The sequence below is a fragment of the Cariama cristata genome, unplaced genomic scaffold (genome assembly GCF_000690535.1).
Source record: "Cariama cristata isolate BGI_N322 unplaced genomic scaffold, ASM69053v1 scaffold43374, whole genome shotgun sequence".
NCBI classification, from domain to species: Eukaryota; Metazoa; Chordata; class Aves; order Cariamiformes; family Cariamidae; genus Cariama; species Cariama cristata.
Window position 1 is genome coordinate 13,142 of NW_009613179.1, and position 12,128 is coordinate 25,269.

At 40.8% G+C, this 12,128-nt stretch overlaps 1 protein-coding gene across 1 annotated transcript in view; it reads left to right on the forward strand.

Moving 5' to 3' along the window:
- Positions 1 to 3,464, forward strand: part of LOC104160701 (sperm-specific antigen 2-like) — a gene marked incomplete at both ends in the record, with an annotated part of 11,206 nt that extends 7,742 nt beyond the window's left edge. Inside the window, one exon of the mRNA XM_009698906.1 lies at positions 3,392 to 3,464. Coding sequence (XP_009697208.1) covers positions 3,392 to 3,464 — 73 coding nt within the window. The remainder of the gene's footprint in view (positions 1 to 3,391) is intronic.
- Between the last annotated feature and the right edge of the window lie 8,664 nt (positions 3,465 to 12,128).

The window sequence follows — 12,128 nt, forward strand, 5'->3', positions numbered from 1 at the left end:
AGGAAAGTTCTCATTCTTTTTTTCATCAAGCTCAGGTAATTGCAATCACTGGCATAACTGCTAGGAACTTTTTCTGTGGAAATAGATCTAGGTTAGGCTTGGTATATACAAAAGCCTTCGGTTTTTAATTTTTACTTTGCTTAAATTGCTAACTGGAAGTCATTATTTTTGTTGCCTAAAAGTAAATTCGGTTTATTAATTAATATTGATTAAGGATAAATTTGTGGATGGAGCAAGAGTGTTATTGCATGAAAGGGAAAGGGGCTATCATGTAGGGTGAGGTGCTTATCTTGTGCAAGTTTCGGTTTCGATGACAATCTACTGTATGTTGGTTTGTTTGTTCTCTGGAAATTAGCACACTGAAAGTCACTGTTTGACATGCTTTTGGCAATGGCTTAGTTACAAATTCTGTGCTAGCTGCCTTTTAATATCTTCATACATGTGTGTATCCATTTTTTGGTTACTAATGATCCCAAAGGTATTTTAATTCCCAGGTTCCTGTAAGTGCTTTGTTTATTAGGCTAGTAAACACACAGCCTACAAATTCAAGAATGCAATTTTTTGCGTTGACTCACACCTTGAATTGTAAGATCTGTCTTAAATTAGCAGATGTTTTTGTGGACACATTTCAAAGTGGCTCTTGTTAACAGTTCAGCAGTTAACTTTTTTGCGTGTGAAATAGATATGTAAAATGAAGGACTCTGATTTCATTGGTAAAATGAGTGAAGAAAGCAAGTGAATAGAAAACCCCGAGAGTTTTACAGCAAATGATGGAGTGATGATTTAGTAGATACTGCGTCTAGTGATGTATTGTCATTACATGTTCTTCTAGATCAACTAATGTTGTAATTGAAGGCACTCATTAAGTAGAAAAAACTAATCCAGCCTCTTGTAGTTCCTGCCACCTGTTTATGCCGGTGTGTCCTCACCTACATGTTGTGTGGCCATCTACTGAACCAGAACAAAGGACTGGTCCAGTTGAGAGGGGAAAAAGAAACCCAGTGTATTTCGATTTATTTATTTTTCCTGGCTTAGTTTTCAGCCGGATAATTTTCTTGATCCAGTTTTTGTGTAGCTGCACAGATGTTTGTGTTGGCACAATAGGAGGGGTCTGAGCAGCAATGCATTTTACTACATATCCCAGAGGAGAAATTGGGTTTTGGTACTCTTTGACGAAGTTGAAACAACTAATACACATATATTAAAAAAAAAAGAATGGAATTTTCCTTCAGAGTAAGTTGGACTGTAGAGGGTTATGACATGAAGAAGACTTGCTGAAATCTGTACAAGCCAAATGCAATGCATTTGTGAAGTTTTGGTTGACACACTTTGCAATGATGCCAGGGCATAAACACAGCTGTTTTGGCAAGACAACATGTCATGTGGGATGGGATTGTGGTGAATTTATGTTTACACAATATAATGCATACATGTCAACTGCTTACAGATCCCTGGGAGGGAGGGATTCACTTTTGTTGAAGAAACTTTAGAACAATACCTGGCAGCCTGATTTTATTTTTGTGCATCTCTAAGCAGGGTATAATGAACAATCAACTGTATTAGGAACAGTGACAAAAACTCCTTCTCCCATTTTCTCAGCTTGGCTTGGAGTGCATTCCTATGCATAAGAAAGATGACAGATATATCAAGGAAGCTCTTTCCATGCTTACGAATGCCTTGGAGGTTTGAGCGCCCTTCGGAAGTCTGTGGCTGTGAAGATAGCTAGTGCGGGAGTGAGTCAGTGCAGGATTTCCCCCAAACACCCACTCCCGAGGTGGCCAGTGATAGTCCTGAAGGTCGTTTACCAGCATCAATGTTGGCTGAAGGGATAGGGAAGGAGAGGAGAGTGCTTCTGCATGGTCGTGGAGCTGCGCCGTGCTGCGGACATGGCCAGGATGCTGTCTGCCAGCCAAGGACAGGAGGTGGAGGGTATTTAGATGAGAAGAGGCTTAGCTGTTGGGAGGCTGCAAATGTAGCCGTCAGAAACTAGGAGGTTTGAGAGAATCAAGGCACCTTTCCTGGAAGACCAGTCCGATCAAAGGGCCTGTAAGATTACTTGCTGTTCCTTTTTTTTTTTTTTTTTTTCTAATTGTTAAAACATTTTCCCTAAACTTAAATGGTACGCCTCTTCTATTCTCCCCTGCATTTGAATGAAATAAGGATTTGGTACAACCTTCATCTCCTAAAGGAACAGAAGCCTCCTGATTTATTGTGCAAGAGTAATGTTGTTCACTTATTAATGGTGAAAAGTTCATGCCAATTACTTCTCAAAACCCTTGTAACTGAGAAAATGCATGCTTGTGGCTGCTATACATGATATCAGTGCAAATATAGCCTCTTCTTTAGCCAAATACTAATTTGGGCTTAAAAGAATCAGTATCCTGATTTTGCATTTTTAAGTTGATCAAAAATGGAGAAGAAAATTTGGTTTCTTGATTATTTTGAAATTAGACAGGCAGCCCATTAGAGGGAGGGGTTGGGAATAGTTGAATTGACGGTTTTGTGCATGTAGACTTGCATGTGAACCATTAGGATTTTTTCTGAGTCACACAAAAGAGAAAACATATTCTAGGTTTTGAACTAAACAAAGGCCTCCCTGTTGAGATTTTAGGCATATTCTTTTTATTGTTTGAACCATTGTCTGAACTGCTTTCTTAATAAGGCTGTGTTTCATAAAGTGATTAAGTAACAGGATTAATTTTCATGTAGTTTTAAGTTTCCCAGTTGAAACCTGCATGGCTCTGAATACATTATCTTCTTTCTTTGTGCTGGAAGACACAAGAAGTATTTCCATGAGCAGTGATGTGGTGAAGTCTGGACTAAGTTCTGGCAGGGTCTGGGTCCTTCTGGAGGACTGGCGGCTTGTGGGAGATAGTTTGTAGTGTGGCAAAATGACAGTCCTTGTGTGCTGACCTCTTGGTATGTTTTTTTAAATGTATTTTGCTTGTTCTTTGTATTAAAATGAGAGGCCAAGAGTGCTAAACAGAAAAGACAGTAGTGTAAAGGTAGTTGAAGGTGTTTTCACACAGTTAGTTTAGTCTTTCATCAAAGAGGAACTGAGACCTCTCGGTGTTGTCACAGGATGTGATTTCCAGGGCTTTTTGCCCGATGAATGTAACCAGAGCGGAGCCCTGTGCCATGAGTGGGAGCTGCTGTCCGAAGGACTGCTGCGCTCCTGCGGGAGCATTGCTGGGTCCTTGATGAAATAATACGTTGATTCAAGGAGATGGGATTTTCTCCCTCAATCATTATAGGCTGTTGGACTGGAGGGAAGAAAAAATCAAACAGACCCCCCCCCCCCGCCCCGCACGTGCAGTGTATGTAGCTTGAGGATTCTTAAGCACAGGAACATATTCCAGTTGACCTGACAAAATATTTCTCTTGCCAATAGATCCAGAGTACAGAGGGGGATCTACCACACGTTCCAGCTTCTCACCAGCTGGCAGTGACCAAGTCAAGGAAAGGTGAGTAGAATTCAACTCCTGAGAGACAGCAGTCTGCTAAGTGTCCTTCCCTCTCTGAAATGCTAATTCAGATATTTAAAACTTCTAAAGTTTCTTTTCTCGTTAGAAATAAAGACGATCTGGGGTTTTTTTTCAGCTAAATCACAGAACATTAGTGCAAAGTGCCAACCAAATTACAGGCAAGACAACAGCCCTGTAACCTCACTGGCTGTTTTCACTTCTGTACAACTGATGATAGCTCAGAGAGACTGAAATGTTAATTCAGATTGTGTGGGATTTTTTTACCCCTGGCAGATCCTGTAATTTAAGATACCCATTTAAACTAAAATTACATTGTTTTAAACCTAAATTGCATGATACATCCAGCTTTTTCCTATGCACTACTGCTCCGTCTGCAAGCTGGCTGCAGAGAAGACTGATGTCCCTGCACCCACATGGAAATTGTAGTCCTTCACATGTGGAGCTCTGTGCACTGGCTGTTGTGGCTCACTTAGTTTGTGCTTTCATCTCAAATTCTTATTTATGTATTTTATGGCTTGGGAGAGGGACAGAGCTGATCTTTAAGTTCATTTTGTGATAGTTACTTTGCCCAGCTTTGGCAAGTGAAGTCTCTTCTCTAGCTCTTATGTGTAATTAAAGAAGAAATAGACTTACTCCATTTAGTGAGATGCTTAGCTGCAATTCAGTTTCATGGTGAAACATGACTAGCGTCTCTAGATACTAAAGAGAGGCAGAAAAACCTGTCCTAAGAAACAGAGATCGTGTTATTTACATTTTCGCAAATGAAGTGACAGTCTTGTGAATTGTCAGCTGAATTGCATTAACATGGTTGAGAATGCCCGGGAAGTTTTCTATGACTTACTTAACAAGGATGTCAATGCTGGTGGTAAGCCTGCATATTTGCTAAAAGGTAGTCTGAGGTCAACGTTTTATTTCACCTGGAAGATTTGGAAAACTTAGGTCTTTGTTCTATATGGATATATGGATTTCAGTAAAATTGCAGCCAGAGGGCATTTGGTAGAGAATTTATCCAAAACGTTAAAAAACAGTAGTCAAATTTTTTCCAAGTTGTCTAGCATGACACAATATAGAGGCCTGTTTTCTCAGGGAGCGGGTGCTCACCAAGTTTGAAGACATCCAAAGTTAATGGTCACTTATTAAAAATACTGACCACTGTGTCTGAATGTGAAATGTCACTCTCAGTAGCAATCTCTTGAGATGGGATGAGCATGAAATTCAAGCACCGACCTTCTGTTGCAATGTGATTTCAGTTGATGATCCTCGTGCACACCCACCTCTTTCAGTGCTGTTGGCTCTACAGTACATAAGCACCCATAAACAAAAGATTTTTTTTTCCAGGTGAATGCTTCCCTTGAAGGAATACATGTGTACTTTTTTTTCATGTAGGGGTGCTTATGTGTCAATTAGCAGGGTTAGTGCTGTTTGGTACAGGCTGTTAATAAACCTTGCAGTGTCATTTTATATCTGCACAGAGGGCTGTGGATGCTTTCTCTGACATTTACAACAGTTGTAAGGCATTTTAAGAGGGCCTATAATAAGATGTGAAGTATTCAAATTAAAAAAAAATTATCTTTCCTATTGAAATAGTCTGGAGACAAGATATGTTTGAACGACACTGAGTCTACTGCTGCTTAGACTCTGCATTGAACATGTTTCTCATTTCAGATTACCTTTGTTTATAAGTGGTAAGCTTAGGTTTTCAAAGTGACTTGCAAATGATTGCTTTGCTGTAGTACTGTCTTAAACATTTTATAGGTGATACAAAGAATTCTGTGTTGTACTGACTAGCTTGATGTACTTTTTAGGTTATGTCTTTCAAAAGGTACTGGACTGAACTAGTTTATCCATTATGCCCAAAACCAGCATTCTGTTCTTTGTTGTTGCAAACCTCAAATGTAGATGTATTTTTGTGCGTGTGGGGTTTTTTTAAGAAGAAGAATGAAAAGCTTCAGTTGCTTTGCACTGTAAACATACAGTGCTGCTAAATGTCCACTATAAAAAAAAGTTATTGCAAAGTTATTTGGAAGGAAGGTTTGTTAGTTGGAAAACAAATTTCTTCCTGACATGTTTATACAGCAGCACCTTCCATTCCAAAAATGCCCAACAAACAAGACAAATATAGGTACAACGCGTCGAGAACAAAGTATTCTCAAGGCATTGTAATTTGTGAGTGTCTGGTTGCTGGCATCAATGGCTCTGTGAAATTTTGAATAGCCACAAACCTGTTTCTTTTAAGGCAGCTGACATTGATAGTCAAAAGCAGTGATTAATTTTGAAAATGTAGTTCTTGAAAGTGAAGAAAGCACATCATCAGCACTTCCTGTCCTTAATGTATTACTGTATTTATAGCTCTCTGTGGGTGCAGCTCCACAGGAGATTGGAGATGGGGGAGTGAGAAGAAAACATTTGGAACAGATTTAGTACTTGTGGGAGTCTGTGCTTATCTGTACAGAAGCTAGGAAATCCCCAGGGAGACGGAAGAGTTTCTGCAGCAGGCTCCCAACTGGGCTGGTTTTGGCAGTGCTCGGGTGCAGGGTGCGATCAATATGGGGAAGAAGGGGCAGCAAATATTTAATCCCATAATGGAATACTTTATAGCTAAGTTGGGAATGTCAATTTGTTAATAATCTCGTGAAATACAAAGTGCATTTGAGCTTTGCCATTGCTGCAGGTACAAGAAACAGATGTTACTAAAGCTTCACAGGCAATTTCAGCCTGTTTTTCCTTCTCTTCTGTGTGAGCAGTTGAGTGACGCAGAAAGCCTAAGACAAGTACCTGGTGGGACTGTTTGAATTGGTGAGACTGCCAGTCCATTGGTAGCTGAATATTATTTTGCAATAGATGAATTATTCCATTATTTGATAGTGATTCTCTGATAAATCTGTGCTCTCATGTTTTGTAAACTGCAGGCTTGTTTCTTCATCATCTGTTCTTGTTTAGAACTTTGTCAGCTTATTTGATATATTTCTGAATACTCACATTTCTCTGGCATGTATTCAGTGCCTAAATGTATTTTGATTTTTTTATACAGCTTAAAACAATAATCTAAGGGGAATTTTATTTGTGCTGTGTTTACCTGGGGTGTGAATTTGATTGTTCCTTCTGGTTTTGTTCATCTTGGCTGGTTCCTTCTCCCACACTTTCCTTATTATGCTGCCTCTGGCCTTCTCCCACTAGTTCAGAAGATTTCCTCTACATAGTGTTGATAATAGCTTTGGGCTGCAGGGTTGGCATTGTGCGGTGACCTTTTTGCAGAAGGTACAATTGCCTTAGTCGGGGTACAGAGGGCAAAGGATGATCCCAGATTGGCCCCTGCAGCCCAGCCTTTGATGCTGAGTTTTCTGCATTCAAGGTGAAATGGGAGGGAGAGGGGAGCCATATCTCATCACAACCTCCTTCTCTTAAGACTCTGCATTGCCAGGAGGCATTTTAATCTAGATCTGAATGTAACTCTTCAGCTTTTTTAAAATAATATTTTCATGCTTTCCCCTTGTCTGCTTGAATCTGAGAGACATCCAGGTGCCATAAAGCAGGTTGTACATCTGGATCAGTATTTGACAAGGAGGGTGGATACCATTATGAATCAGTATACGCCGATGTATTAGTTGGTATTTCCAGTCTTTACAGAGCCAAACCTTGTCATTTCCTTACAGAAGCAGCAGAGATTCCTGTTCTTTAAAGGTTTTTACTGCATTTACATGATAGTGGTATAGTGGAGAACTCTGAGAACTTGCAAGAGACAAGGGTAGGGTGTGGTAGAAAACAACTACTTGTACTTACAAAGGATGTCTTCTCTGATTTGCTTTAAAAAGTTAAAAAAAAATCCTAGCAACTCTGCAACACAGAAAGCAAGGGATGACTGTATTAGGGGGATGTCTCCTTAGGTGGAACCAAGGCAGTCTGAATCTGTTCATGCTGTGCTAGTCTCTTGCCATGGCTAAAGTCGATGAGGCAAGTATGAGTGCCTCTGCTCTAGACTGACCACTTGACTGGCAGTATCTGTCATGTAAGGCTGCTAAAGCATGTGTGTAAATAACAAATGCTATAGAAAATGATCTAAACCACTAATTTTTACTTTAGTACTCTGTCTCTGAGGAGACAAATTGATTTGAGGAGACATATATACATATATATGTAAAATTTTTTTTTTAATAGCTGAAAAGGGAATATTGACTGAGAAGAAAATAGAAGGGCAGGTCAATATTTTTCTTGAGCAGTAATAAACTTCATGCACATGAAACCAGATGCCAGCACACACATTGGTGAATTGCTTTATCTGAACTGGTTGGAATCTCTCCCCTGTGGCTAAGACTTTCAGCAGCAGTGCTTTTTCCTTTTAAATTAAAATTCACCAAATAGGAAAAGAGACAGAGAGGAGGCCAAAGTAGGTGACTATTCACCTTGGAGGAGGTGGCAGCTTCCCACCAGCCTCAGCTGTAGTGGCATCCTATTGATGGCATGCTCTTTCAGCCGTATTAATTGTAGCGGGCAGTTAATAAGAGCTAGTCCAGTTCTCAGGGAAGTAATTTCCATTGTCTTTACTGGGAGCTGGGTGGGGATGTCTGTCTTGAGGTAGAAAAGTTGTTTATCATCGCAGGATATTGTGGCTACCATGATAACAGAACAGCAGCACAATTTGAAAGGCACTCCCTAAAAGCTGTGTGAAATCGCTGATACAGAAGTTTAATGGGCAGTTTGCCTCTCCTGGTGTTCACAAACTTCTGGGCCTGTGCAGGCTTTTATTTCTGCATTAGTTCATCAAAATTAATATGAAAAAAAATTAGTTCTGAACATCCAACAGTTTCAAAACAGTTTTCATAATGCATTCCAATGCATTGAGCTGTGAACTGGGATTAATTATATGATGACAGTTAAGTGGTTGAAGGAATGTGGGGCAAAATTCTGCATTGAGCCTCTGAGAAGACAGCAGCAAGCTCTTGCCCCTGGGGGAGGAGGAGGAGGAGGAGGCAGGGGTCTGGGGGCTACAGGCTGCTGTGGTCTTATCCCATCTCCAAGCTTTTACACTTCTGCTGAGAACTGGAGGTGAGATGTGGTTGTTGCCCATGCTGCCATCTGGCTAAGCAAAACTCTTATACTGCTGTAAGGTAAACCCCACACTTGGTGGGTGCCTCCTGTGTCTAGTTGGGGACAATATACATACAATACTGTACTGCAGAGCTTACTGAGATCTCCTTGAAAAGCAGCTTTGTGGGTATAGTTCTTCCACCAGAGGAAGCCACTCCTGGGTAGCACTGAGGATTTTAGAGCCTCTTTAGGCTATTTTAACACTTACCTAATCTAAGTAGAAAGGAACAAGCAGGAAGATCTTATCTTGCATGTATAAAATGAGCGCTCGGAATGTGCTTTGGCAGATTGCCTGTTGATGTGTCAGAGTTGTTTTGTATTTGTCCGCTAAACCAGTGGAGGACCATCTCCAGCAGTTCATAGAGTCCTGCGCATCGCCCTCTCTGCTCATGTGATGCTGTTCCTCTGGGTGTATGGAGTGGTGTAGGCTGGCAGGAGACGAGTGATCTCCTTTATCTCCGTGATCAGGAGGGGTGGCGAATCTGTACGTGTCAATACAAAAGCAAATGTTCCGCTGCCTGTATGTGAATTAACCAGTGATTCAGTTTTGTGGAAGGAAAACTCCAGCAGTGGCAACATCTGCAGAGTGGGTATTTTTCACAGCACAGGAAAGGAAAATGTAAAAGGTGGTTCCTCTTCCACTGCTGCTTGAAGTTTCACAAGTAGGGCTTTGCATGAGAAGAGGTTTTGCTTGAAACAAACAAGTTGTTTCTCTGTATTGTTCAAAGTGGAACTTGAAAAAGAATTGTGTTATCCACTTAATGTTACTTTGATGTAGAAGGAAAGCGTGTGTTGAATGTGATTGGGCTTGAAAGGTTGTGATTTGTAAAGTAATTACAGTTGGGTTTTGCTTGTTACAAACAGATCAGCTGTTACGGACTGCGAGTCAGCACTCCGACAGCAGTGGCTTCGCTGAGGACTCCTCCACTGATTGTTCTCCATTTAATCAGCTTCAGGTAAGGTTCTCATACTGTGGCTGAAATACTACTGATTGTTGTGGGAGAGTAGGGACCTGAGGAGGGCAGGAGGGATGTTTATGGTTGACTGCTGTCATGACCGTCAGTCTAGATCCTATAAAACTTCTCATTTTCAGAGCTGGACCTGCTGAGTCTCTTGCAGAACTGTGTTAAAATATGAAAGCCTTTCTAGTAGGATAATCTGGGTATACTTGGGCCTGGAATAATCTCTAAGTTCAATACGTCCTGTTTGCTGTTTCCGGTGTATGTTTTCATACCAGCGGAGGTTCCAGAATCGTAGTCCATTCCTCTCATGACTGCAGTAGGTAGAGATTAAGGTTATGAAAGATTATAGCTTTTCTGCTGATCATTTAATTTCTTGTATCATTTTTGCCTTCCCACTTTTTTTTTTCCCCATATTTTTCAATTTTTATTATTTTTATTTTATTTTTTAGTTAGCAGCTGACAGAAAGTGAAAACAATTTCATACGAACTTTACTGTGAAGGTATACTAAGGTTTAGTCAATCTTGAACTCCCACACTCAAATTCAGTACCTTTGATCTCGGTCCCAGAACTTGCCGTGGTACTGACCAGAGACTGCATGTCTTGGGGGAGGCTTTTGTTCCAGCGTGGTGTTTAGGTGTCTGCCCAATACACATGTTTGTGCAGCGTTGTACCTGGTATTTAGGAGAGGTGTTCTCTCAACTCTCCTAAAACATTTGCACAGTAATAGCCATGATTTGGTTGGCCTGTCAGTCAGCCAGAAAAAAGTCTTGAGTTGGATCCTGACCTCAAGGCTCTCAGTTAGCTGTCTGGGACCTAAACCACAGTCCAGAGCAATACAAAGATGGGATTCTGGGTGTCACCAGTACTTTAATTTCTATGGCTCATAGCTGCTGAACTTTTTTTGATGCTACTGTATGTTTTTTTCCTTGTGGCACACCAAACATTTTAAAAGCTATTTGGCACTTACTATTAAGAGATTCCCACCCTCCCTGTCCATCAACGTGGCTTTTCCATTTTGGTACTGATATTCTGTGCTTTCCAGTTTAGTAGTCGTTCAATGAGTACCAAGATGAAAACCAAGACAGTGCTAGTCTTTGTTTCTCCCTTAAACATCAGCTTACACTTTCCAAGAGCAAGAGAGTGACTAAAGGAAATGGTAAGCCTCAATCTCTGTAATGAACATAATAGTCTGAGATACTGGTTCTGCTCTCTACTAAATTGGGACTGCAGTGAACTTGACAGGCATGTTAGAAGGTGACTCAGATCTGAGTTGCTCACCCTGATCCTTATATTGGTTGCAACCTGATTAAGAGTCCATTAAAAGCATGTTGCAACTAAGTGCCCCTTCACTGGAAGACTGGTGGAGTTTATTTGTATTGGCTGCAAAGGGATAAGATTTTAGCCCCTTCACTGGAAGACTGGTGGAGTTTGTATTGGCTGCAAAGGGATAAGATTTTTCTGCTTTCTGTTATGCTGTTTCGAAAAGATGTATTGACACTGCATGAGGTTTGTGCCATGGTGTTGCTAGGCTCTCTTCTGCCACCTTCACTGCTTTATTCAGACCAAGTGCTTAGCTGAATTCAGAAAATACGGGTGAATGATGAGACTAGGGGAAATGAGAACTTGACAGCTACTGAAGAGAACCTGTGAAAAGATGAAGGGGATACAGAGGCGTGTATATTGTTTCTTAAAAGTATGGTAAGTTAGTGCCATCTACTGTTAAATAATTGACTCTAGCAGCCATAGCATTCCACAGAAATTCACGAGAAAACTCAAAAACTGGAACCATGTTGCCTTTCTTCCCTGACATACAAAATAAAGATTTCAAAGGGAGATTTTTGGCATTAAGATGGGATGTTATGCAGGGGAATTTCATGTTGCCAAAGAAGCTAGAAGAATTCTCCATCCAAGTTCTTGAAGTTTTGCTTGCCTGATTTGTAAGTGAACAATGCGATGGAGGATTAGAGACACAGATATGCACACATGTAGCACACCTAATTTCACCTAGACATTACAACCTTTTGTTCTTTTAGTACCTTTAACTTGAACAATATCTGAACCTTCTCAGTCTTTCATACTAATGTGTGGGTGTGCCAGTGGGTGCAATGTTAGTATGTACTTCCAAAGATGACCTTCATGACTGAAATCTTCTTCTAGATGGGTGGAGAAGGAACTACTGCCTGACATACACCATAAGTAATCCCTCTAGAAGGACCTAATAGTTTGTCCTGGTTTTGTCTCAGAATTAATTTTCTTCCTAGTAGCTGGTACAGTGCTGTGTTTTTTGGATTTAGTATGAGAATAATGTTGGTAACACGTCGATGTTTTAGTTGTTGCTAAGTAGTGCTTACTCTAAGTCACGGACTTCTCAGTTTCTCATGCTCTGCCAACAAGGAGGTGCACAAGGAGCTGGAAGGGAGCACAGCCAGGAGAGCTGACCCGAACTAGCCCAAGGGATATTCCATACCATAGAGTGTCATGTCTAGTACAGAAACTGGGGAGAGTTGGCTGGGAGGGGCTGATCGCTGCTCGGGGACTGGCTGGGCATCAGTCAGCGGGAGGTGAAGATTGTATTGTGCATCGCTTGGTTTTCTT